Consider the following 26,487-nt stretch of genomic DNA (forward strand, 5'->3'; position numbering starts at 1 on the left):
ATCTCCCGGATATATTTTTGTTCTGTTAATATAACAACTTTCAGAGCAATGAAACTTAACTTTTATCCATGTTTGTGGTGTTAGCCGATGCTAGCAGCCGAGCTATGCTTTTATATTCGTTCCTGCCTTCGTGACGATTTGCCAGATTTTAACCGGGAAAAAAAAAACAGAGCGACGGGAACAGCGTTACGGATTTTGGCTGTTTGAATGTTTGGATAGAGACTTTGCTTCAGCAAATAAAACGGAACGGACACTAATATTTTCGCCATGAATCCATCCAATCCGTTTGGCAGTCCTCAAGGAGCCTTCCAGGCTCCCGGCAGCACCATGAAGACCGGCTTGTTTCAATCATTTGGGCAGCAAAGCTCCAGCGGTCAGCCACAACCTATGGGGTTTTTCCAACCATCCGCGTTTGGACAGCCGTCTGTCATGAATCAACCCTCACCTCATGGGAGTACTATGTTCGGACAAGCCCCTGCCTTTGGACAGTCATCTGCACAGCCCCCGTCGTTACCCACAATGAGCCAGGCTCCAGCGTTTGGACAGCAATCGTTGGGTTCAGGTTTTGGTAGCAGTACAACACCAGCTTTTGGACAGACGAGTGGACCGGGTCAGAGTTCAGTGTTTGGGCAGACACCTGCATTCGGGCAACCTTCTGCTTTTGGGCAGGCTCCAGGATTTAGCAAGCAGCCACCGGCGTTTGGCCAGCAGCCCTCCGGGTTTGCGAGCTCCCAGACGGCTACTGGTTCCTCCGCCGCCTTAGGGCAGCCTCAGCCACCTGCTTTTGGACAGTCTGCGTATGGACAGCCACCATCTACCACTGTCACTACCAGCGTGTTCACCGCAGCTCAAGGCGTGACGCAGAGCAGAGGCTTCGGATCAACGGAATTCAGCTTCAAACCGGCCAACGAGGCACTTTTCAAACCCATCTTCAGCGCCAGCCCAGAGCCGACTAATCCCCAAACTACCACGATGTCCAGCTCCCCTTTTGGCAGCAGTGGGTCGCAGATGAGCTCCAGCACCATGAGTAGCAGCAGCACCACCACCGCCACCACCAACACTGGCTTCTCTCAGTTGACCGGGGCAAAGTCGGGGCCACTGGGCTTCAGCTTCTCACAACCCGCTGCAGCCCCCTCTATTTCTGGTCAAAGCAATCCACTAACAACAAGCAGTAGCAGCGGTTCAACCAGCACTCTTCAGTTCACCTTTTCCCAGCCGGCCGCTCCCTCCAGCTCCAAGCCTTCCACCACAGAGCCCACCACCCCGTCGTCTTTCAGCTTTTCAACCAAAACCACCCAGCCCCAGCCGACACCTCTTTTTGGAGGAGCCACTTTCGGTCAGTCTTCAGTTTTTGGTGACACCAAAGCTAAAGCAGAAACCAGCGCAGATGATAAAGGGAGCAGCCTCGCTGGTCTTGGGGAGACAAATGTGTTCGCACGATTAGGCAAAGGTACAAAGCGCAAGGACGAACCGGCTATCTCAAGCTCGGGCCCAGAGAAGCCTGCTGCCGAGGAGGACGCTCCACCGGAAACAGATTCACCCAGACATCCGCCGAAGAGGCCGCTGATGAGGTCCCGCGGCCCAGCAGGAGGTTTATTTGGCAGGGCGCTGAGCAGTCTCCGTCGAGAAGGCGCTAACCCGGTGAGGCGGGAGGCATCGAAGCTGACTCAGCAGCAGGCGCCGAAGTGGGAGGAGACGGAGAAGGACGAGGTCCAAGTTCAGGGTGATGAGCTGTCTGTTGCATCCACGTCCGTCGTACAGACGATGACCAGGGACGTGCTGGAAAAATCGGAGGAGTCGGGTGAGACGTACAAATCATACACACCGTGCATCAACTGTGAAAAGAAAATGCTGCATAACACAAATTTATCTTAAATGACCTGAAGTTGCCTAAGCACATTTGTCAAATGTACTTATAATTACCTGTTTTTTTTCTTGTATATCACTATATAGTTTAGAATGACTCCACACTGTAAAAGTGGTGAAGCAACTTGCAAGACTTCCATATCGAACACCAAATTTAATCATAGTTTGTAGGAAATGGTTCATATTTGAGACATTTATAAGTCAAACCCATTAAATTTGTTCTTGTAATACTGATTATTTGTGGCCAACATCAAACGTGTATGGAATCATTTTGTTCCTCTTCTGCTATTAAAACTATTTTGTGATTTTGACCCAAAATCGAGGCCCCACATGTCTTAAATCTATTAAAACAACATCATCCTTTCTCCTTCTCCAGACACAGCGAAAGACCCCGACCCACAGCTCGAGACAACCACCACCCCCGTGAGACGCGCCGTCCGCAGGGAGAGCTCGGAGAGCCTGAGTGGCATGTCGCCCGCCGACTGCACCACCATCATGTGCAGGAATGTTCCTCCGGCCCTCAACAAGAAGGACACGATCGAGAAGCACTTCTCTCGCTTCGGCAGAGTCCGTAAAGTCTTCTGCCGGTCCGCCAAGAACATGGCGATAGTGCACTTCGATGACCATGTGAGTGAACTCTGTGTGGCATACACCCATGAAACCTGTTAGAGGTACAGTTTCCTCCAAACTGGCTGTTCAATGCTTCTGATTCTGTAGCGGCTACTTCCTGGTTTATATGGGGAGAATGGAGCACTGGGTTTACTTCTCGTTGTCTGGACTTTCTGTGTTAACTTGATGAAATAACTTGATATTTATTTTCCTAACCATGTAATCCTGCTCTGTGTGATGCACGTAATGTACATTAGGGCTTTTTTTTTTTTTTTTCAATTCAAAACTTTAGGCTAATTAGCTTTTTTTCCTCTCTGTTTATTGCCATTGTTTTCAGGCATCAGCAGCGAAGGCAAAGAAAAAAGGCAAAGTCCTGCACAGACAAGAGCTACTTCTCCTGTGGCAGAGAAAGAAGCAGAGTAAATACAACTTTTTTTTTTTCTATCAAAGCTCTATTAATATATTCTACTTGATGGATAGTGTTGTTGCGGTGATTTGCTTTGTTCTGAGTTGTTTTATTGTTTGTGGATGAGGTCCGGGGGACAAAGACGGCAGAGCTGCAGCAGGAAAGGAGGACGCAGAGGGAGACAGCCAGGAGGACACAGAGTCCACGGCTGCTTCCTCTGCGGTCAGAACTTCACTCAGGCCTACTTCGCTCGGCAGCATGGTGGCCTTCAACCGCAGGTAACACAGAACCTGTATTACATTTAACTTTAGTTTCACTTCCATTGTGTGAAAAAATAGTCACTGTGGCTCTTTTCCATGTTTTTCCATGTGTTAGCTCTCCGGTGAAGAAGTCGTCGCTGGCCAAGTCTCTGCAGTTCGACACTGAACCCCAGAAAGAGAGCAGCGCTGAGACCCAGAGCTCGGAGCGCCCCGTGCCCTCCTCCATCCTCCACCTCATCGGCCAGGTGGCCGAGACCGCCGAGGACAAGTTCCGCCTCCTGGAGCAAAAGGACAAGGTCCTGCGTCAAGGTGAAGCTGCCCCGTCTCATCAGTCCACTGCAGCCGTTGCTGAAAAGCTAGAACCTCGAAAGACATCGTTAATGTGTGCGTATGTTCCGCGCAGGTCGGCCCAAGAGGACGGATCTGGACCTGTCCAAGGTGTTTGTGGGGACGTGTCCTGACATGTGTCCAGAGAAGGAGAGGTACATGAGGGAGACACGGAATCAGCTCAGCGTGTTCGAACTCATCCCAGAAACGGAGATGGTAATGTCTTTAAAGAGAACGGTTCTCCTTTATACTCAAGTACATGTGCTATTTCAACTAAAACCAGGAAAAGGGACCACCCCTGTTTTAGCCTCTTTGCACTGGATCCCAGTATGTTTTAGATTTGATTCTAAGATTTTTCTGTTGACTTTTAAGACTCTTCTTAGCCTCTCTACCTCCTATTAATCTGACCTTGTTGTTCCATACCAGCCTGCCGACATCCGAGAGTCACTGACATCTTTTTTACATTATTACATTACATTACATTTAGCTGATGCTTTTATCCAAAGCGACTTACAATAAGTGCATTTCAACCGTGAGGGTACAAAACCCAGAACAACAAGAATCAAGAAAATACAATTTCTTCAAGAAAGCCAAACTACAAAGTTCTATCAGTAAGTGCCATTTTAAGAGCTACTAAAGTTCTACTGTTCAAGGTAAAGTCGGAAGAGGTGTGTTTTTAGTTTGCGGCGGAAGATGTACAGAGTTTCCGCTGTCCTGATGTCGGTGGGGAGCTCATTCCACCATGGGGGGGGTCAAGGAGGTTGGAAAAGATGGAGAATAGCTTTTTGGGATTGGAAAATGAGGATTGAATTCCGGTTAGGTAGCTTTTCAATCTCTTCTTGAAACTGTTTTGTTTTTGTTTTAATGGCTTATTTTATGTGATGCACTTTGTAACTCAAGCTTAGAAAAGCGCTATACAAATACAGTTTATTATTATTATTTTTTTTTCTCATTTTGAGACAGCACTGAAAGACATTAGATCATTTCTATGGTATTCACAGGATTCTTTCAGAAACTCTTAAAATGTAATCTGTGGTCGGTACTCCTCTTCAGAATTTCTTTTGTTCGTATATGTCTGTTCACTGTTTGTTTGGGTGCATCTGTATGTTGTAGCATAATAGATAATGAAAAGTATTGTTACTGCCAGTTGGTATCAAAGACAGGCAGTGACACTGAAGAGTCGACAAACTGTCCCCTCCCGTCCCCGACCAGGTGGATCACTCGGCAGCCATCAAGGAGTACAGCCGCTCGTCGGCCGACCAAGAGGAGCCCCTGCCCCACGAGTTGCGCCCCCTGCCTGTGCTCAGCATGACCATGGACTACCTGGTGACCCAGATCATGGACCAGGGCCACGACAACTACCGGGACTGGTACGACTTCGTGTGGAACCGTACGCGCGGCATCCGCAAGGTAAGAACCCGTCTCAGATGACTTTCTGCAGCTGTAATTAGGTTTGACACTGAATTCACTGAAGAAATGGAGAGGAAGGGATTGTTCACATTGTTGTGTTGCACATGTCACAGATTGTAATTACGCAATGCATAGTTTGTTTTCTGTGAATTTTCTGGTTTTGCTTTTGTACATTTTTAAGTGCTTTGTAAGGTGATAAACAGATTTGCAAAACAAAAACAAAGCCCTGCTTCTATTTGTACCCAGATTTACAACTCCGTTTCTGAAAAAGATGGGACGCTGCGTAAAATGTAAATTTAAAACAGAATGCGATGATTTGCAAATCATGTAAACCCATATTTATTGACAATAGACCAAAGACAACAAATCAAATGTTGAAACGGAGAAATATAATTTTGTCATAAAAAAAATATATTCTCATTTGGAATTTTATGCTGGAACACCTCTCAAAAAGGTTGGGACAGGGGCAATAAAAGACTGGACCGGACCGTCAGGCAGCACGGCATTAAAAAACAGACACAAATCTATAGTAGAAATCATCATCTGGGCTAAAAAACACTTCTGAGAAACATCGTCTGTGAACACAGTTCATCGCTGCATCCACAAATGCAGGTTAAAACTCTACCACGCAAAGAAGAAACCAAATATAAACATGATCCAGAAGCGCCGCCACCTTCTCTGAACCGCGAGCTCATTTAAGAGGGACTGTTGCTGGCATCAAATTCAAAATAAGCTAAAAATTTCAGTTTCAACATTTGATATGTTGTCTGTAGTCTATCTGCAATAAAATATAGGTTTATGTGATTTGCAAACTAACAGCATTGTTTTTATTTACATTTTACAATGCGTCCAAACTGTTTTAGAATGATTTAATTTAATGTGTTTTCCACATCACGGTATTATAAAATCAATATCCTTAAAAGTTTTTTGCCCCGCATATAACACACTATTGGTTCCAGACATCATTGGGAGTTGGACTTAACAAGGCTGATCCATGTGTTTGTCACACCGCAGGACATCATCCAGCAGCACCTCTGCTGCCCGCACACGGTGTCGCTGATCGAGAAGTGCACGCGCTTCCACGTGCACTGCTCCCACCACCTCTGCGAAGAGCACATGTCGGCGTTCGAACCCAAAATCAACAACGAGAACCTGACAAAGTGTCTGCAGAGCCTCAAAGAGATGTACCAGGACCTGGCGACGCGGCAGATCTTCTGTCCTCGGGAGGCCGAGTTCCGCCAGTACAACGTGCTGCTGAAGCTCAACGACGGCGACATCCTCCGGTCAGTCAGGGAAATGCTCGTGTTCCCAGATGTTATTGAAGAAGGTGCACCGCCTTTGAAAATGACTTTTGTAGTTTGTGTGTCAGTCTTTACGTAACGGAGGTGCTTCCCGTCCACACAGCGAGGTGCAGCAGTTCCGCGACGACGTGCGTAACTCCCCCGAGGTGAAGCTCGCAGTGCAGGCGTTCGCCGCAGTCAACAGCAACAACTTCGTGCGCTTCTTCAAGCTGGTGAAAGGAGCCTCGTACCTCGCCAGCTGCCTCCTGCACAGATATTTCAATCAGGTCAGAGACTGAGTGGATTCAATATTTACTTGGCTTGCCTAAACTCTTTTCCTTCATTTGAATGTGTTCCTGAGCGTTGCAGTTTATGAGCACCCCTTCTTTTCATTATGTCCTTTGACGAGGAGCAAAAGTCCCCTTATTAATTTGTCTCATTAAATTCCAGGTTTATAACAGCTGACACATGGTGTTTTAAACAGGGTTTGCTTTATATGTAATTTTGAATTCTGCTCTTTTATCATATAAATGTGTGTGTGTGTGTGTGTGTGTGTGCGTGTGCGTGTGCGTGCGCGTGCGTGCAGGTCAGAGCTAAGGCACTGAAGACCCTGAAAATGGCTCACACCGTGGGTCCACGATCGACTATGTTTCCCGTTGAGGACGTAGTTCGGATGTTAATGTTCCGCAGCGCTCCGGAGGCAACGGACTTCATCCAGCAGTACGGCCTCAACATCAACGACGGGTCAGTGTCGATGCTGCGGGTGTCTTTCTCTTCTGTGAAATGTCGCTTTTCTGAAGGTTGACAGGCAAACATAACCAATCGTTGAGTCAGCGGTTTTAAATTCACCCCATTTCCACCTGAGCGAAAACAATTTTTTTTTTTATTATATTATTATTTTAATTTATTATTATTACTTACAACGCTTAGTGCTCATTTCACAAAATTTCGTTGACAGCATGGTCGAGCTGAGTCGGATAGCCTATCAGGAGCCGGAGCTGCCGCTGTCCGAGAAAAAGTCCGAGGTCATCCTGGCGAAGAAGACGGTGTTGATCGGAGAGGTGGTGAACGGAGGCCCCCTCCCCAACCCTCCTCAGCACAGCCCGGTCCGCAGCTTCGACTCCCTGAACAAGTACCGGGGAGAAGGTCCTCTGGTGGAGCAGAGCCAGTTTAAAGGTAAACACTGTTTATTCATGAACAGCACACACATCAGAGAAAAAGAGATTCAAACTGGAAAATTATTGTTTTTATGAGGAATAAAAAAATGTATTTCAGTAGCAGCCATGTTTAAATTAAGTCCCAAATATTGTTATTACACCATTCGACATTTGTCTTCATTTTTTTCAGTCACGGCTGACAGGGTGGAGGTTAAGGCGCCAACCAGCGTGGAGTTGCTGACTCAGGTGGTGCCGATCAAGGCTCCAGATGCTCCCCCTGCGTTTGTGCTACAGCCAGCTGTTCCAGATGAGACGGGAGAGCCCACCGAGTCGTATCACACCACGACGCTCTCGGCGGACCCCCAGCAGCTGTTCCAGTCCGTCTCTCAACCTCCGCCTGACAAACCGCCGTCGCCGCTGCCCAAACTTCAGCCGGCGTACAGCGATGAGGTGGGGAAGATCTCTCCGCTCTGTAAAACAGAATATCCTCGTGTTTATTCGTATATTCCTTACCAATGGTGTCTTTGTTTTATTTGATTTTTTTCTGCTACGTCATACTTCTGCTTTTTCTTTGATATCGTAATCCTGATTTGTTCACATCAGTGTTCCTCATAGCTCTAAATATAGTACAAAAGATAAAAGGGTTCAATCCGTCTCAATTAAACCTCCTTACACTGAAAGGCTGTTCATTTAATTGCAGTGCGCTGGTGTGTTTGTTCCCCTCCTGCAGGACATCGTGGCTGAGCTGGACTGTGTGATAGAGGAGGTGGTCAACGCAGCGGTGAGGGAGGTAGCTGACGCTGGTGCCAACTACGCCACAACAGCTCTCGCGTAAGTTCATAAATACTAAGTTCATACTTCAACCTGAACTGCTTGGCAGTCATCGTGAATTTATTGGTGGAGAGCCAACGCCTCTTTGCTGCTGCAGGGAGAGCAGCGTGCAGGTGGAGTCCCTGGTGGGGGAGGTGTTGGGCCAGATGCTGCAGGAGGTGTCCTCCACCGAGATCAAGCTGGAACAAGAGCGCGTCGCCAAAGAGAAGCGCAAGCTGGAGGAAGCCAGGTTGGTCTGCCGGCAGTTGATGACGGCCTGTTTGTAACACACTATTGCTGTTGTTTCAACGGGACCTAGTTCCCTTCGTGCACTAACAAATAGTGCTCCTACGCGTCAGGGCTCTTACTTGTGTCGTGCAGGAGTTTTGACGGTAGCAGTGTTGTTTCAAAACGCAAACTCCCGTTCTGCACTGACCGGGAATAACCTCAGCATGTGAACACATCACCCGGCCAATTATTTCACCCAGAAATGAAAGTGTTTTTATGCCATCTGTTTAACACATTCAATAAACACACCGATTCTTCTGTCCGGCAGCAGCAGTGAAAAAATAAACACTTTTCTGTTCAGAATCAGCTGCAGCTTCCTCCGAGGTTTTAATTTGAAAATTCTTTACGTCTGTGGCCCCGCCCCTTCCTCGACATAGACGTTTTGATAGGGTGGAAAGTGTCCAGCGTCTCACACTTTTTCTTTTTGACCGTCCTGGTGCTTGTAGTGCACTGCATGTTTCTGTGCGTGACCCCACATTTTCCTCTCTGTTTCTGTCTGTCAGGAGGCGGCAGGAGCACGAGGCCTTCCTGTCTCATTTCAGCTTCTCCCTGTGCACAGAGATCATGCACGAAGTGCTGAACGAGAGCATACGGGACGCCGCCAGCTCAGAGATCCAGTAAGACTTCCAAAACTCAACCCTGTTCTAACCTGATCCAACGTAAACTAAACACAACTTAAAATGTTTTTGTTTTTTTTTATTTTTTTTTTAAAATGCTGTAAAAGGATTGTGATGTTTAATGTCTTCAAATGAGACTTTGTTACCGCTGAGTTTAAACTGACCGTTTTTTATATTTCCTTATTCAGGGAGGCAGTGAATGAGAAGGCAGAGCGCGTGGCTAAATGCACGGAGCAGGTCTGCAGCGATCTGGTTGAGGAGACTTTGAATGCAGACATCGGTCTGCTGGTGGAGGACGTCCTGGAAGCTGAGCTGCAACAGATCCACAAGTACATCAAAAGGTAAAAAACAGAGAGTATAGACAGTCCGTAAAACAACAATGCAACAGGAAACAGCATGATAAAACCCAAACATTTTTTTAGAACAATATCGACCAGTTAAACAGACATCAGTATGTTATTTTAAATCCTAAATAGAACAACTTAAATATCCGTTTACGACTCATCTGTTTTTTTTGGGTTTTTTTCCACCAGGTGGCGTGACGTGGTCGCAGTTCGTCGTCAGCTGAAGAGACAGATGAGAGGTTTTCCCGCGGCCCCTTACTGCGTCGACCCTCGCTTCAAACTGAAGGCTCTGGCTCCCAGCGCCCCAGCACAGCCCTCCATAGCAGACCTGGCCCGGGGTCTGGTCAACCTGGGGAACGCCGGCACGTTGACCCTGTCGAGCACCAGGTACGTTTACCTCCAGGAAAGGTTGTTGGATTTTTTTTGGAATTGAAGCAACCTTGAAATGAATGTTACTTTTCTGCTTCCAGCAATATGCATGAAACCTGTTTTCTATCTTGTCAAGGTTGCTGAAGATGAGACGAGGAGCGATCCACCAGATGAGAGTCCACTACTACTTCCAGCAGCTGCTCGAGTAAGTCTGGACCGAGTTTATTCGGAGAGCGGCTAATGTCACAGAGCCGCATTTTGACCTGTTTTTTCTGGTGTTCTGGTGTCCTCAGTGAGACGGTGTGGGCGCCACTCAACCTGCCAGCACTGGTGACAGAACATATCCCCAACCCACCTGACCGGATCTTCTGGAAAGCCGTTCTCCTCTTACCCAGCGACCACGAGAGTGTAGCCAGCCTGGGAGACAGGTGAGCCGCGGCCTTAGAGAGAGAGATACAAATACATCTCAGTGACTTTCACAGTTTTCTCTAAAACCATTATTCTCTCTGTGTCCCTTCCGTTGTTTTGTTTTTTTCAGGATCCTGTCTGACTGGCTGGAGGTGAAACTTGGTGGTGACAAGAGGTCAGAGGTCAGAGAGGAGCAGCCAGATGGCAGCCTGCAGACACTCTGTGTGACCAACACCCTGCAGGAGAACGAACAACGCGCTCACAAAGTCCACATCAGCGTCAAGGTGATATCAGACTGTGGCTTATAGGCAGGAATTTGGTCTCAATCATAGCTTGGAGATGGAAATCAGCATCTGCTAGTTATTATTAAAGTTATTATTTCTCCTGCCGTGGGACTGTGTAAAATGAGCGGTCTCTCTTGCTTGCGTCTCCCAGGCGTCCCGAGGCCCGCTGACCGAGGACGGCCTATCCAAAATGGAGGAGTGCTGTGAGCTCCGGGGGACGGGAGCCCTCGTCATGCTGCTCCCCGCTCTGCACGCCGTCCGGCCAGGACGCGACGAGGAGGAGGACGTCCCTCTGCTGTCAGCCCTGCTGCAGCTCAAACAGCTGCAGCAAGCCAGCGCCTGGCACTGCCCGCTGCCTCTGGTCGTCCTGGTGCCGGGGCCAGACGGGGGCGCCGCCGAGACACACAAACTCCAAGAAGGTAATTCACGATAATAACAGTGATAATGGCATTAATAACTTTGTAGTCAGGAGATTAAAGTGAAGTGTAAAGGCAGCATGTGTTAAACCTGAACTCCTCTGATGGTCCTTTGTCTCTCAGCCCTGATGCTGCACACGCTGATGAAGGAAGGCCTGATATCAGAGTTCATATTCTTCTTCATACCGGAGACCACGAGTGACCTGCAGGGATCCAAACAGGTACTGAACATACACATACTGCACATGTGAATAACACTCTGCAGTGAGTCTCTGCTCTTTGTTATTTTTGATTCATTCTCATGCTTTTATTTTTTCATCATTCTCGTCGTCTTTGGCTGCAGCCGGCAACTGTTTCAGGGACAAAACTCTTCAAATCTGAGGCTCTCTCGTACTTGCCTGCATTTGAACTGCCGCACCTTCTTTTCCTCCTTTTTCATCTTAACTTTCTTTTGTTTCAAAGGCGAGTTCATGACGTTTTTAAAACTTTAGCCAGCCTTTAACCCTCTTATTATCTCCTCTTCCAACTGTCCTGTTGTGTTCCTCCAGCTGAGCCAGGCGATGTGCTGGCTGCTGGCCCGTGCTCCACCGCCCTTCCCCCTCTCCTGCCAGACCCTGGCGCAGCTCGTCGAGTCCAGTTTGAGCCGTGAGTTCAGTCCCAGAGTTTACGCCCACTTCCAGGATCGTGCCGCTGCGTTTCTTCCAGCCCAGGAGCCGGCGCCCATCATCCAGCTGTACAACGCGGTCCTCGCTCACATCGCTGACAAAGTGTCGTCCCCGGACCTCAGCGAAATCTCGTGGCCTGCGGGCGAGTTCTCCCTGCCCGAGACCCAGGACTTTGTCCCTCATCTGGCCTGGAACTCTGCCCAGCACCTGGCCTGGCTCCGCAAAGCCATCCTCAGCCTGCAGCTACCACGGTGGGAGCAGCTGTCAGCAACAGGTAGGGAGACTAAAAGTTGTATTCATAGTTCAACTTCTGCAGAAGATCCTTTTGAGTTCAAAAGCTTTTATTTATTATCTCCCCCCTTGTCTCTTCAGACTCGTGGTCTGAGGTCTGCGCCTCCATCTTTCACTACGCCTCTCAGATCCCCGAGTCTCCCCACAGTCAGCCCCTCCTCATGTCACGGCTGGAGAACCTTCTGGAGCGGGTCAGGCTGAAGGGTCAGCTCAGCCGAACCCCCGGCTCCAAGGTAACTGTCCGAAGCTTTAGCGATGGAGCGGAGGGTGCGGCCTTCAGTCAGATCCCCTGGGACGACGTGCTGGTGATCTGCATCGACCACAAGCTTAAAGACTGGCAGATACCTGGACCGCCTGTGTGTGAAGGTGAGGACTTTCCTGAGGAATCATCACTAAGAATACATATTTTCCAATTGCGCTTAGTTATGAATTCGACTTTCACTACAATATATTAACACGTGTTTTCCCCCCGTTGTTTAAGATGCTGTGGCGGAGGATGGGGAGATCCTGGTTTACTTCCCTGCAGAGTTGTTGAAGGGCTTCCAGCCTCCTCAAGAGTGGACTCAGGCCGTCAGAGAGACACACAGAGAGCAGCAGCGAGAGAGAGACGGGTAAGAAGACCTCCAAACACGGAGTCCTGTAGACATTAACCTTAAAACTTCCGGCAACACTTTTAAACCAGTGGTTCTCAAGTGGTCGAGCGTCAGGACCCACGTTATTCATTGTCATTAAGTTGTGACCCAAAGTTTTTAAAATTTTTCAGCCGCAAAAATTTTGTTTAAAAAAAAAAAAAAAATCGTGCAGTGAATGCCTTCATGTAAAAAATACACAAAAAGAAATGTGCAACTAGTGATGAAAACAATTTAAACTGGCGACGCTCATCAAGTTAGAAAGAATCTGAACTGATCTGTTTGGGATATTAAATAGAAAAAGTAAAGTTTTCTTGAACCTCTCTTAATAATTAAAAAAAAAAATGCTGGACTGAGAGCCAACTGCTGATGTGATGTAAGTTTTGGACGTGAATGTCGTGACGACGCTGACAGCAAACGGACATGTCCTTCAAAATAAAAGCACAGCATCAGAAATTCTGTTGAATTTCTTTTTCCCTGAACACTTTATTTTTCCATGCGCACATCTTCGACCCACAAAAAATGGACTGATGACCAATTTTCTGGTCGCGACGCACCAGTTGAGGAACCACTGCTTCAAAATGACTGCTTCAGCTTTTTGCATCATTCTGATCAAATATATTTATTGTCATTCCCTTGTACATAATGAAATAGCAAACAAAGAATATAACCAGTCTGCTGTTAAGATGAAACATTGCTGCGATGATGTTCATGTGCAGTTTTGAGAGACCGAAGGCGTCCTGCACGTTTCAGCTGCTGTGTCTCCAAGTCTTGAAGTACCTCAGTGAATAATAGATGCTGTAATAATTATGTACATCGTGCATGTATCGGAAGTTGCATCTTGCAGGTGTGAACAAACACAATCGAGCTCCTCCCTTTGCTCTTCCCTCCTCAGGCCGAGCGCAGCTGCTTGTGCCACCCCCACCGGTCTGTCCTCCAGACAGAGGCTCTTCCACAGTCTGGTGCAGCCCGTCGAGGCGCCGGCTGCCCCGCTGGACATCACACACACTCCCACAGCACAAGAGCTGCTGGCACACAAAGTCCTCCAAAGCTTAGAGGAGGAGAAAGCCGAAAGCAAGAGGTACAGAATATATCGCTTTGTCTTTGGTGAAAACACGATTCTATTTCCGTTGTACTTCTTATTTGTCTTGTCTAACACGCACACCACTGTACCTCTGTGCAGGAGCTTGGAGCAGCTCCAACGCTGGCTGGACGGTGACCCCTTGGAGCACTTGTCCACGCCGCTCTTTGTTCCATCCTCCACCCTGCTGTACATGCCCACCGCCATAGCACGTTCTGTCACAGCCAAGACTCAAGAGGCCGCTTTCACACAGGTATGACACGCTCCCTGACCTTTGTTGGAAGATCCCAGGACAAGTTTTTGTGTCATTTCTATACAGCATTTGGCTACAAATATGAGATTACTTTCTAAATGTTGCCGTTACAAAATATATAATGCATTTTCTTTACTCCTGTGTCGACTTTCCAGGAGCCGGAACCCGATGAGCTGTCGGAGAAAGCAGCCTGGCTTGTGACCACTCCTGTGTCCATGTCGTGGCAGCTGAAGGAACTCCAGCGACAGATTTTGGCGAGCCAGGAGGAAGAGCTGGCCTGCAGACTGAAGCTAAGCGGTCTGCTGAGCATCGTCGATGACTGAAGAACACGTGCTGCGAAATGTTTTCACGGAAGACCCTTTAAAACAAACAAACAAATTGATTTATTTGCACAGTTCACTCTGTTGTGAATTTCTCATGTTTTGTTTTAATATTGTCATCAGGTTCAGCTATTGAAAATGTGTGTCGTATATTTTAGAAGTAAAATAAAAATTAAAAAAATCCAGATGTCTACTCTTGGTTTAGGACTTTTGGATTTTTGACTTTTAAGTGTAACATTTTGTTGTTGCAGTTTTTTTACTGGAAAGCTTCTATTTGTGTTTGCTTCCTCAGATTGTATTTGTAAAACTTGCTTTTGTTTGCCCCAATGTTTGTACTCTCTAATTATTAATTTGTCAAATTATTGAATAAAAATGTTATTTTTCAAGTAAACGTCTGATTTGTCCCAGTAATCATTCAAAGGTCGGTTATCATCCACCCAGCTGCGACCGTGTGTTGCGTTTCTCGTAAGGAGCGCTCTGATTGGAGGACCTCGCCTCAGACCCGCCCACTTCTCCGCCCTGCCGGACAGTGATTGGACGGCCGAGACTCTGCTCATGTCTCTCCATGCGGAGAGCTCCTCGGACGGCGCCGCAGGGTCCGCTGGGAAATGCAGTCCTGCTGTAGCTTGACAGAGAAGCGAGCGTACCTCTAAACACTACAGTTCCCGTTGAAGAGCAGAAGGGGCGGAGCTTCGAGAGCACCTGAAAATAAATTCATTCATGTGGTTGAGCGGAGGATTCAGCTCTGTAGGTCACAGCTATGACTGAGGGAACGTAAGTACTTTTCTTTTTAACTCACGTCGCCAGAACTAATGTCCTGCAGTGGTGTTAAATAATCATTTGGCAGCGTTAATATGTGGTTTCTCATTTTTAACGACACTTTTTTTTATTATTATTATTCATGTATTAATTCATTTAATTGACACCTTCGTAGTTAAAACAACCCAAATTAAGCTATAAACTAGGTAAACGTAGCTCCAGATGAAGTAGCTACAAAATGAAATAGCTGCCTACGCGGTGTTGCATCAGTAATCAAATTATATAATTATTTTACACTTTTGATTATTTCATTAATTTTGCAGTGTGTAAATGTGTTTTCAAGTCAGTTATGTAAGTTTAATCACTATTTCCACATGATAGAATGACATTTTATTCCTTTTAACTAATTCATATCTCAATATGGAGGCGGTATAACTACATGTATGTACTGTATCATCTCTGTAAATACAGTGGGGTCCATAAGTGACTCCATTTTTGTAGATTTGCAGCTGTACAAAGGATTTGAAATGGATCAATCAAGATGGGATTGAAATGAAGACTTTCAGCTTCAATTCAAAAGGTTTAACAAGAAAATATTTTGAATTACAGCCGTTTTTGTACACCGTCCCTCCATTTTTCACCGACAGTGCACCCACTAATGAACCACAACATTAAAACCACCTGCCTGACATGGTGTCCCCTTTGCTCTGACACTTTGAAGCATCAACTCCACAATGAGGGTTTCTTGTTTCTTTTCCGTCCCTTCCAGGCACCTGCGGAGGCGAGGGGGGCCGTACAGGACGGAGCCGGCCACAGATCTGAGCCGCTGGAGGCTGACGAATGTCGAGGGCAGACAGACCTGGTCCTACGTGGACGATAAGGACACCCCAGACAGACGGCAGACCATGCTGGAGGCCCATTCACTGGGCCTGGACACGGTGGGAATCATCTTCTGTTACCAGTTAACTTTATCGTCGAATAACGGCTTCGATATTTGAACTGAGGTGGACGGTATCTCCCTGATTTCTAATCACTAATTTTCTCCACAGAGCACGTTTGTGTCCGACTCCCCAGCCGCCCGCTCTGCTGTGGATGCTGCTCTGAAGGGGATGCGCTTCTACAGACACCTCCAGGCCGAGGACGGCCACTGGGCCGGGGACTACGGAGGACCTCTCTTCCTGCTGCCAGGTGAGTCAAGACGTCCTCCTCCACGTCCTCCTATTACACACCTGACGTCTGTAGTGACTGTTTAAATTGGTCTGGACACATTTTAAAAGACACGAAAATCCACACCGCTTGAGATTACCTGAATTAGACGTGAAAATATTCACTTTTTTGACATCAAGAGGAGCTTCCACATCTACTAAATGGGATAATATATGAGGATGAAAACAGGATTTGCAGGAGGAGCTGTTCGATTTAACAGCAAGCGATTGAGGATTTCATAACACCACCGTGCCTCTGTGTGTCCGTCTCTGTTTGGCTCGTGGCTCCCAGGTCTCCTGATCACGTGCCATGTGGCGAAGATCCCTCTGGCCGAGGCCTGGAAGAAGGAGATGGTGCGGTACCTGCGCTCGGTTCAGCTGCCGGACGGAGGCTGGGGTCTGTAAGTCATCGTTCATCTTCTGATGTCAACTCCTGCTGTAACACTGATGCTTCTGCTGTAAGATCATTTCATGTTTCTAGTAGCGCAGTAGGTCCCTGGAGTAGACTGTTGTAGCTAAGGTAAAAAAAAAAAGAAAAGAAAAATGTGCATATATTTGATGCTTCTACAACATTTAGTTATCTAATTTCTGAAAATTTATATTTAAATGGTCGAATCTTAAAACACAATCATCCATGTATATTTCTTATCTTATTCTATTTTTCATTTATTGTAGAGACAGTGTAAAGTTAAAAGTAATTGTACCAGTGTTAACTAGTAGCTAATGTGCTCCTCTTGTCCCAGGGCAGGTAGACAAAAAAATAACAACAAATAAAACAGCATATGCATTAAATTAATAAGTACAATACATAAAAGTCTATCAGTGTGAGACAATTAAAATCAGTATGATAGATATTAGGCAATAGTTGATGATGACACATTTGTGCTGACTTTAGCCAAAGCTTGAAGCTGGTTTGAAACACCACAAGGCTTCCTAATGAGTTTCTAATGTTTGAGGGTGTAAATTTCACTTAGCCTCTACTCTAAATCAGAAATCAGACTGACCACAGGCTGTCTGTCTGGACTGCTGCAGTCCCACTGACAGTAAAGGCCACTATCAGAGAGGTTACGAGCAGTTATAAACATCAAGCATGCAGCAGAAAATAATAATAATAATAAGTTGTCAAAATTTAGAAGATGTTGCAGTGATGATGATCGCATTGCTTTTTATCTCATACTTTTAGGATTTGCTTATAAAAGGAGTAGACGGGCTTCAGTGTCAACAACCAGTCTGTGACCAAGTTGTTATGCATTAGATAAGATGAGTAAAAATCCTACTATGTATGGAAAGTTTTGCAGAAGATGGAGGAGACTCCCTGATGCACATACACATAATGTGTGTGTGTGTGTGTGTGTGTGTGTGTGTTGTTTTTCTGCAGACACGTTGAAGATAAGTCAACTGTCTTCGGCACAGCGTTGAGTTACACCTCGCTGAGGATCCTGGGAGTCGATCCCGATGACCTCGATCTGGTTCGTGCCAGGAACAACCTGCACAGCAAAGGTCGGGAGCGATGAAGTGAAAATTACAAACACAAATATTAATTTAGTCACACGCAGTCTGCAGTGATCACTAGTAAAACACAGATATAGAAACTTAATTCTGTCCCAAAATGTCCAAATTCGATGGGATACGAGTTACTGCTTTGTGTTTCATAAAGGTTTATTCCCTGCTAATTTAATGTGAGCTATGGTCAATGCTTTGAACCCTGTCAGAGTTTTTTTTTATTATTATTATTAGCAGTTTACTGAAGCGCTGTATGTTTTTTCATGCAGGTGGTGCAGTTGGGATTCCTTCATGGGGTAAATTCTGGTTGGCCATTTTAAATGTGTACAGCTGGGAGGGAATGAACACATTGCTACCAGAGATGTGGTAAGTTGGATGTTCAAACACAGTGAACGTATAAATATACAGAAAAAAGATCCAGAAGAAAAAACTAAATTGTGTTGCACCACCAGTTCGGAAATGCTTTTACTTTTTCCGCTGTTTTATGTGATGTCACTGACTTGTGCGCGATCAGTTGTTAAAGACAGAAGAGGAACGTGTGAAGACGATGTGTTCTGGTCCGTTTCTAGGCTGTTCCCGTCCTGGACGCCCGCCCACCCCTCCACCCTGTGGTGTCACTGTCGGCAGGTCTACCTCCCGATGAGCTACTGTTACGCTGTCAGGCTGGCTGCGGAGGAGGACCCGCTGGTTCTCAGCCTCAGACAGGTGCTGAAGCCACGCTGTGCCACCAGGGGGCGCCATGTTTGTTAACATTACAGCCACAAGTCAAAGTAAACTCTGAAAGTATATTTTTCATTCCCAGGTCCGTGGGTTTACTTCCCTTTGCTAAAAACATCATGACATCATCACACAGTCAAAAATGATTGCTTAAAGCTGCAACTGTGGATGATTTTCTTTATTGATTAATCTGTCAATTATTTATGTTTTCATTTTCAAGCTTCATTAAGCTTTTTTTTGGCAATGAAATTTCAAAGAAAGGTCGAAAATGCCGAATCTGAGGTCTCTACTCTAAGATGTTTATTTTACAATAATATGATGCAGAGTATAACAGCAAACTTTCACGCTGGAGAAGCTGGAACGAACAAATATTTGGCACTTAAATGTTTAATCGATGGCAAAATTCTTGCCAGTTAATTTTCTGTTGATAAATTTCCTTAAATATTAATAAATTAACTAATTGTTTCAGCACTACTAACAGTAAACGTCAGGTGTTTTATTGACACTTAAAGCGCAGTATCAATATGAACATCCCAGTCTGATACTATACAGATCAATGCTCCTTGTCATTTTCTACAAGTCTAAGGACCTGACGTCTGTGTTCACTCACTGTAGGAGCAGATCTGGGAACTGTGATGATTGATGAGCTGTACGGAGACGTTAGTTCTGTTTCTCCACTTATTGGCTCTACAGGTTTTCCATTCATCTTTCTGCTTTTGTACATCAGTGTATTCAGGGGGTGTAACTTTCCTTTTCTGTGAAGCAGCTTTTTCATTCTTCAATAACTTGTACAAAATATCCAAAACAAAGACACAGACTAGCAGGAAATTGCGTGTCACGCCGCTTTATTTATTGTTTAACACAGAATACAAAGTACAGATGTGACAGGTGAAGGATTCAGATTGCAGAACAACAACTTTCTTTAAAACCTCAAACTCCACGCTCCTCTTGGAGGGATGGGATACGCTGATGTTTGCAGACACTGAGCTTTCTGATTGGTTGAATTCTGAGACACAGCGAGTACATGAATATAACTGAATATTACTGTTTCAGTGAGTAATTTGTACCATGAAAGCATCTTATTACACAATTTTTGCTGCTCCTTCTGCCGAACAGATGATCTCCTTCTCTTTTCTACCACTCACAATATAGTTGCATGTATAATTTCTATCTGACTATAAATTATATGCTTTACTATGCACTGAATATGTATCCTGTATACGTATGTCCTGCTGTTTGTTCTCCAGGAGCTTTACGTCCAGGACTACGCCACCATTAACTGGCCTGCTCAGAGGAACAACGTGGCAGCTTGTGACATGTACACACCTCACAGCACGCTGCTCACTGTCGCCTACAGTGAGTATGAGCCACATACTATGTACCATATATATATCTATATGTATATATAGATATATATATATATATATATAATATGAACCACTACCTTCATGCAGGCATGTAGCTGCAAAACAGAAATTCTTTCTGTATTTATATTGGCTTATGTATTTTTAAAGTTCATTTTTTATGCAACTTACCATAAAGGTAATTTATGACACACAAATGACACACAGAGTTCACAAGAACAGGCAACCGAGCAAGACATGGAAAAGTAAAACGCGTATGGGCGTGCCTGTGGGATTAGAGGATGTTTTTATGCAATAGTAAAGAGAAGTGGTTTGTCATCGGTAAGCATGAAGAACAGGCTTCCCCGTGAATCACCACCCTGACCCTGTGACTCTGTTCCTGTTTCCCCTGCAGTGGTGTTGAACGTGTACGAAGCTCACCACAGCGCCGCGTTGAGAGGACGGGCTGTCGGAGAGCTCTACGAGCACATCCAGGCCGACGACCGCTTCACCAAGTCCATCAGCATCGGGCCGGTAACGATTAGATACACGCATCCAGAAACAAAAAAAGGCACAGAGTGCACAGCTTACAGATGAAACTAAAACCAGATGTGATTAAAAAGCACGACAACATAGCTTATTTTCAAATCGTGCTTTGTAAAAGAAACGGAGTGTGTGAACATAAAGTGCCGCCCATTCTCTTCAGATCTCCAAGACCATCAATATGCTGGTTCGTTGGTATGTAGACGGTCCCTCCTCTGCAGCCTTTCAGGAGCACGTGTCCCGGATCCCAGACTACCTCTGGTCAGTCAGTCTTGAGCATTTAAAAAAAAAAAATTAAAAAAAAACTCGTTCCCATCTTTAATCAGAATTAAATGTTCAAGTAAAACTGTGGAGCACTTCAGCTGGATATTCCAACATATGACGTGTAGAAAACAGGCCATCCGGTCGTAATAAATCATATCAAAAGTATACCAAAATCAAAAGTATACATGTATTTTATTATTATTTTATTGCTTTCCTGTATGCTGCTGTAGCGAAACAATTTCCCCTTGGGGATTAATAAAGTAACTACCTACCTACCTACCTACAACTGATACACTAACAATACGTTCTTTGTGTTCCAGGTTGGGATTAGATGGCATGAAAATGCAGGTGAGAATTTGCTCTCTCCACGTTTTGTCTTCTCCTGAAGACTCGTGTTCAGGAACGGTTGAGGTGCTCAATCTAGAAACGCTCTGGACTTACGAATAATGTATTTTCTTATTCATTTGTTCATTTTTCTTTATGCACTGGAGTCTACCTCCATAATTAAAAAAAAAAAAAAAGCCTGTTCTTGTTTTCTGAAAGAGTAGAAATGCTGCTTTTTCTCAATGAAAGGAGATTAAAATGAACTTTTAACCTTCCAATAACATCCTTTTAGTCTTCTTGCTGGTTTCATACTTTGTATTATGAGTGTCACAAGTGTCGGTGCATCCACTGAGTTGAGTTTCGTCCTTTTTGTTCCACACAGGGGACGAATGGATCTCAGCTCTGGGACACTTGCTTTGCTGTTCAGGCTTTCCTTGAGGTAACCCGAACAAAGGGCCACTCATGCTCACATGGTTTTTAATGCAAGAAAGCAGCCACGTATTACAGAGATCTGAGAAGGGATGTAATGTGATGAGATTTACTCTTTCTTGCCGGTAAAAGCTGTAGTTGAGCTGCAGTCTTTTCCGGCAGACCAGTGAGGAGATTATTGCAAAATTCCAACCAAGCGGAGAAACTTTTTATGCATGTATTTCTGCATCATCCTCACACAAAAAGAATTGTACTGGCAATATTTTTAAGATGATAATTACTCCAAATTGTGTCAAACACAGCTCAGAAGTACCACTATCGTCACTACTTCCTCCGAGATCGTTGAAACGCTGTCTCAGAAACGTATCGTGTCGCTGATTATTATAAAGTTTTGTGTTGGTGGTCTCGCAGGCAGGAGCCCAGGACGACCCCAGACTATCGGAGTGCCTTCGTGATGCCCATCAGTTTCTCACCATCACACAGGTACAGCAAACATGGACTTCATCCACCGGTGGAAACAATATGAACTTCTAAAGTGCGTCATGTGCTGTGTTGACAAAACTTTCATAATCTTCAAGGAATAATTCATTCATCTTAAAGTTGCGTAATATAGAAATCCAGTACTTTGGTACAAATTATTTTTTTATTCCACTTTTACAGATATCCGAGAATCCTCCTGAATACCAGAAGTACTACAGACAGATGAACAAGGTACAACTAATGTTACACTTTACTTCTTAATATTGTTTTAAAAAAAGACTCGAATCCAACCGCAATAAAATGATAAAACAGCCTATTCTGCGTGTGTGTTTCTTGTACATATACTGCATATCTGTGTATCCACCTCTGCCAGGGAGGCTTCCCCTTCAGTACCCACGACTGTGGATGGATCGTAGCTGACTGCACAGCAGAGGGCCTGAAGTCAGTGATGCTGCTGCAGGAGCTCTGTCCCTCCATCGGTCAGCCTGTCGCCTCAGAGCGACTATATGACGCTGTCAATGTGGTGAGTCTGCAGAGACAAAAACACATATCATCATTAGTTTGTGCTCAGTGGCGACTGTCTTTTAAAAGAGCTGTTTGTGTTGACACGTTTTTTTGTCAGGTGGTCACAAAAATAGGAATAAAACCACAGTAGCAGTGTTTTCCCTGGTTTCTGGTCGTAGGAGGTGGTGGTGGTGCAGCTATTGGACTCATTCTGTCTTTTGTCTGTAGCTGCTGAACATGAGAAACACAGACGGTGGATTTGCCACATATGAAACGAAGCGAGGAGGGAGACTCCTGGAGCTGCTCAACCCCTCCGAGGTGTTCGGTAAGCCTGTTCATGCACTTCACCACCAGATATGTTCTGTATCAAAATCACTCTGCGAGAAAATGAAGATATAATCAAGACATAAAATGTCATGACATTGATTTCTCTGTATCACAGAAACAGTCCTGTGGAGGAGTTAAGTTTACTGCTGCCAGGACTGTCTGTGACTCAACCTGCAAATATGTAGATCTGGAACAAAGAACCAAGTATTAACATGACAGTCTGTTTTCCTTTCAACATGTAGAGGATGGAAACTTTTTCTTTCCATTGCGTTTTGGATATGTGGCAATAATCTGACCTATACGATGCCAAAGGGCAAAAAGTTCAACATCCTTTTTCACAGGGGAAAAAGAGGATGCAGTGTGTGTTGTGAAATGTGTGTTTATCAGTATCACTGTGCCCCCTCTTTCTTTCTCTGTCTCACTGGTTTTTCGCTCTCACTTGCAAACAGGTGACATCATGATAGATTACACCTACGTGGAGTGTACCTCAGCGGTGATGCAGGCTCTGAGGCACTTCCAGAAGGTCTACCCCGATCACCGGCCTGAGGAGATAAGGTATGAAGTCCCAGGAAAACACGATGTCGTTCTCTTCAGCTGTTCAAATTCTTTAAGCACACATTTCTGCCTAAATAAATAAATACATGTCTTTATTTTAACTCTATTTGTGTTTAATTTGATGCATTTGATCTGTTCTCATGCCTTTTATTTCTTTTCTACATTTTAAAATGTTCCTTTCTATCCGTTTTCATGTGAAACACTGCATGTAATTTTCTTGCTGTGAAGCACTTCGCTGCATTTCCTATATGAAGGGTGCTATACGAATATAGTTTGTTATTGTTAAATAGTTTTCAGTTCTTGTTCAAGTTCAGGATGAAACTCTTAAGAGTGAAGAGGAGAAGGTAAAACGGTTCTCTGTTTCTTCTTCAGGTCCACTCTGAGAGGAGGGCTGGAGTACTGCAGGAGGGTGCAGAGGCCTGATGGATCCTGGGAGGGGTGAGCCATCACCTCGCTATCTCACGACCTGATATTTGATCTAATCGACGGGTCATGCTCAGTCTTTCTCTTCTCAGGTCCTGGGGAGTTTGCTTCACGTACGGAGTATGGTTCGGCCTGGAGGCCTTCGCTTGCACCGGTCACGTCTACGAGGACGAGTAAGACTTCCGAACACTCAACGCAAACTACTGCTCAACGCCGGAAGTTTGTTAACTCCTGACCTTCATGCAGAATCGTCTTTTGTGTTCTTTGTGAGCAGAGATGTGTGTGAAGAGGTGCGCAGAGCTTGTCAGTTCCTTCTGGACCGGCAGATGTCAGACGGAGGGTGGGGGGAAGACTTTGAGTCGTGCGAGCAGCGGCGCTACATTCAGAGCAGCGCTGCTCAGATCCACAACACCTGCTGGGCTCTGTTAGGGCTCCTGGCTGTCAGGTAAAGCGCTGCTCAGCATGCGTTCACACATCTGTCAAGGGAACACAGTCGGGACAGAATGAACAGTTCCTATTGATTATAACATTCTGATTACATGCTCTTTTAAATTTTTTTTGTATTTGTCACTGGTTTTGATTAAACGCATGTTGTGTTATACAGTTTATTCACCTGACTACAAAATGAACCTCCAGTTGTTGATCATTGAAATGAAATCTAATCAAAATGACTTGTACTAAATCCAAACAAAGTTCCTTTATTCCAACTCCTCTGACTCTCTTGTGTGTGTGTGTATAACCAGGCATCCTGACAGGCAGGCCATTGAGAGAGGAGTCCAGCTGCTGGTTGACAAGCAGCTGCCCAACGGAGACTGGCCACAGGTGACTCTACATATCGTATACTCTGATTATACTTGACTTATACTTGCAAAATACTCACCTGTGAGTAAAAGATAGGATAGATATGTGTGCTGTGTTTATGCTCCAGTGTTTTATGTTACTTTGTGCAGAGCACAGGTACAAATCTACAGAGTTCCTCCCTTATTTGATTGAACTACATTAACTTCTCACTATCCTGGTAGCCTTGCTGTTTGATGATGCTATACTATATGTTGTCTTTGAGATCATTATTTTGTCATTTTTGTGTCTTTGTCATTTTTTTTTTGTTGTATTAGCCAGCTAGCTTACATTAGCCAAACCTGTGATGACACTGTTGCCTGTTTACTACCAACTCTGACATCTAAAAGTAAACTACATAAACTTCCATCCATATATTCTCTTTGAGATCATTATCTTTGTAATTTGTGTGTCCCTTTTTGTATGAAACGGGGTTAAAAGAGACACAAACTATAAACAGGTTTGCCATTGTCATTGTGAGTTGAGGGCCAGTCCACATGCCGTTCGACTTGATTGGTCGATGCCATTTTTTTGTGGTTTGAAAACTCATTCAGAAAAAATACCCCGCGGCTTTTCACTGCGTAATATTTGCGTTCTAAATGAAAGTATTAATGAAAAAAACAACAATTAAAAAAACACATTTATGTGCACATTAATTGCATGGAGAAAAAAAAAAAAAAATCCTCCTGAACGCTGCCCTAAATACAGCTGATTACATTATACATGAATCTGATTATAATCTGAACTAGAATGGGAGCCTTAATGTGTGCTTGTCCTTCCCTCCCCAGGAGAACATTGCCGGTGTGTTCAACAAGAGCTGTGCCATCAGCTACACCTCCTACAGAAACGTCTTCCCAGTCTGGACCCTCGGCCGCTTCTCGACACGGTACCCCAGCAGTCCGCTCGCTGGCAAGGTCAAGCTGTGACGACCTTCAACACGACGTCACACTGAGAAAACGACTCAATTGCCTCACAGACATTCAATGCACGCCTGAACTGACGTAATGAATGTGCATCAGAGACATGTTGTTCAGAGGTGAATCCATCAGATAAAATCTCACGTTTTGTTCTTTGGATTACTTTCTGTGTTGACATTCCAGCACCCAGCAGAGCTACGCCTTAAAACCCTCTGATAATCTGCTCCTTAATGTGCTCTGGTTCAAAAAGGAAACGCATTCATGTCCGCGCAGCCTTACTGTATATCCCTTTTGTCTTGGAATAAATACTTTTTCTATGTTATTGGATGGATTTAAACTGATCAAATCTCCAGTAAATTTACATTTTGCCTTTCTTCACCTGTTTTTTTGTTCCTTTGGTCCAACGGAAGCATCAAATGCGGAGTACATTCGGAAATTAAAGAAATTCCTGCATTTTTAAATGAAATTCCTCACCAGACACTTTGCTACTTCTATTAATACATATTAGCTCCTAACAACACGACACAGAAAACTGCCGCCTGGCCTTCACAACCGACTTCTCTCTCTGTGGGCAGGTATGCCTCATGATGTTTTAACCTTTATTCACGGTTGTTTGGCAGAGTGGAGGCATTCTTCAACAACGCCATGCACCGCCTGGTTCTGTACACACCAACATTTATCAGCTGTAATTCTACTGTTAAATTCTTTGGTGTTGCTTTAGGTGTCAGTCCAGCAGCTGCAGGAGGAGGAGGAGAAGCAGAGTGTTCAAACGTGGAACAATCTCTCACCTCTGACGTTTACAAGCTCTGAAGACTTTCAGAATGAATTTTTTTTTTTTAGACTTATGACTTGTCAGACTTTGTGCAGTATATTTAGCTGGGCTCTGATATTCATTACATCTTGGTGCCTTCTGTGGAGAGCTAACAGTCTTTTTTGCCCTTTGAATAACCGAGTTGTTATTGACAAACCTGAAAAGTGGAGTGGAAATTGTGGTCGTGGGATAATTTATTTCCTTAAAAGGTGTGTTTGTATGAAAATACTCAAAGTACAATGTACACTTGAGCGTCTTTAAATATCGCAGGAGTATCATAGATATGTTTATTTGGGTTGCGGAGGTGCAGAGATGGGTAGCCGACCTGCAGCAGCTCTCTTCGAGTCACCTCGGTCGCAGCACTGATGAGATGCTGTGCTTGAAAACGAGGCTACGCAACCAGTTGAACTTGTGTTTTTGTATCCTTATGTTTGTTCAGAATCTGATGCACAACAA

The 26,487-nt window shown here is 44.9% G+C and overlaps 2 protein-coding genes across 2 annotated transcripts; both read left to right on the plus strand.

Annotated features, from left to right (window-relative positions):
* Positions 1-8: 8 nt before the first annotated feature.
* mcm3ap (minichromosome maintenance complex component 3 associated protein) lies at positions 9-14,481 on the plus strand. The gene is made up of 28 exons (XM_069154881.1): positions 9-1,801; positions 2,243-2,493; positions 2,813-2,894; positions 3,009-3,159; positions 3,257-3,450; positions 3,545-3,684; positions 4,681-4,878; positions 5,893-6,161; positions 6,283-6,445; positions 6,745-6,902; positions 7,117-7,334; positions 7,506-7,765; positions 8,046-8,146; positions 8,244-8,375; positions 8,917-9,030; positions 9,219-9,371; positions 9,564-9,761; positions 9,880-9,948; positions 10,037-10,171; positions 10,282-10,435; positions 10,587-10,854; positions 10,975-11,072; positions 11,400-11,790; positions 11,889-12,173; positions 12,289-12,418; positions 13,332-13,517; positions 13,620-13,770; positions 13,926-14,481. The coding sequence occupies exons 1-28, from the start codon at positions 268-270 to the stop codon at positions 14,091-14,093; spliced, it is 6,351 nt and encodes a 2,116-aa protein (XP_069010982.1). The 5' UTR covers positions 9-267; the 3' UTR covers positions 14,094-14,481.
* A 293-nt stretch (positions 14,482-14,774) lies between these two features.
* Positions 14,775-25,542, plus strand: lss (lanosterol synthase (2,3-oxidosqualene-lanosterol cyclase)). The gene is made up of 22 exons (XM_069154887.1): positions 14,775-14,864; positions 15,619-15,787; positions 15,899-16,037; positions 16,347-16,455; positions 17,433-17,554; positions 17,827-17,923; positions 18,127-18,262; positions 19,522-19,630; positions 20,033-20,151; positions 20,324-20,421; positions 20,745-20,772; positions 21,131-21,187; positions 21,589-21,660; positions 21,838-21,888; positions 22,031-22,180; positions 22,390-22,486; positions 22,938-23,043; positions 23,416-23,481; positions 23,559-23,639; positions 23,741-23,911; positions 24,210-24,288; positions 25,092-25,542. The coding sequence occupies exons 1-22, from the start codon at positions 14,851-14,853 to the stop codon at positions 25,227-25,229; spliced, it is 2,208 nt and encodes a 735-aa protein (XP_069010988.1). The 5' UTR covers positions 14,775-14,850; the 3' UTR covers positions 25,230-25,542.
* The last annotated feature ends 945 nt before the right edge of the window (positions 25,543-26,487 follow it).

The sequence above is a fragment of the Embiotoca jacksoni genome, unplaced genomic scaffold (genome assembly GCF_022577435.1).
Source record: "Embiotoca jacksoni isolate LCO1_2020_lvr unplaced genomic scaffold, fEmbJac1.0.p SCAF_2, whole genome shotgun sequence".
NCBI lineage: Eukaryota > Metazoa > Chordata > Actinopteri > Embiotocidae > Embiotoca > Embiotoca jacksoni.

Bases quoted from the DNA above. Each gene is read 5' to 3' on its own strand.
- mcm3ap (XM_069154881.1), top strand. From the start codon at position 268: ATGAATCCATCCAATCCGTTTGGCAGTCCTCAAGGAGCCTTCCAGGCT. The intron at 4,879-5,892 runs GTAAGAACCCGT...GTCACACCGCAG, and splicing joins GTACGCGCGGCATCCGCAAG to GACATCATCCAGCAGCACCT. The intron at 13,518-13,619 runs GTACAGAATATA...ACCTCTGTGCAG, and splicing joins GAGAAAGCCGAAAGCAAGAG to GAGCTTGGAGCAGCTCCAAC.
- lss (XM_069154887.1), top strand. The intron at 22,487-22,937 runs GTAAGCCTGTTC...ACTTGCAAACAG, and splicing joins CAACCCCTCCGAGGTGTTCG to GTGACATCATGATAGATTAC. The intron at 23,640-23,740 runs GTAAGACTTCCG...CTTTGTGAGCAG, and splicing joins GGTCACGTCTACGAGGACGA to AGATGTGTGTGAAGAGGTGC.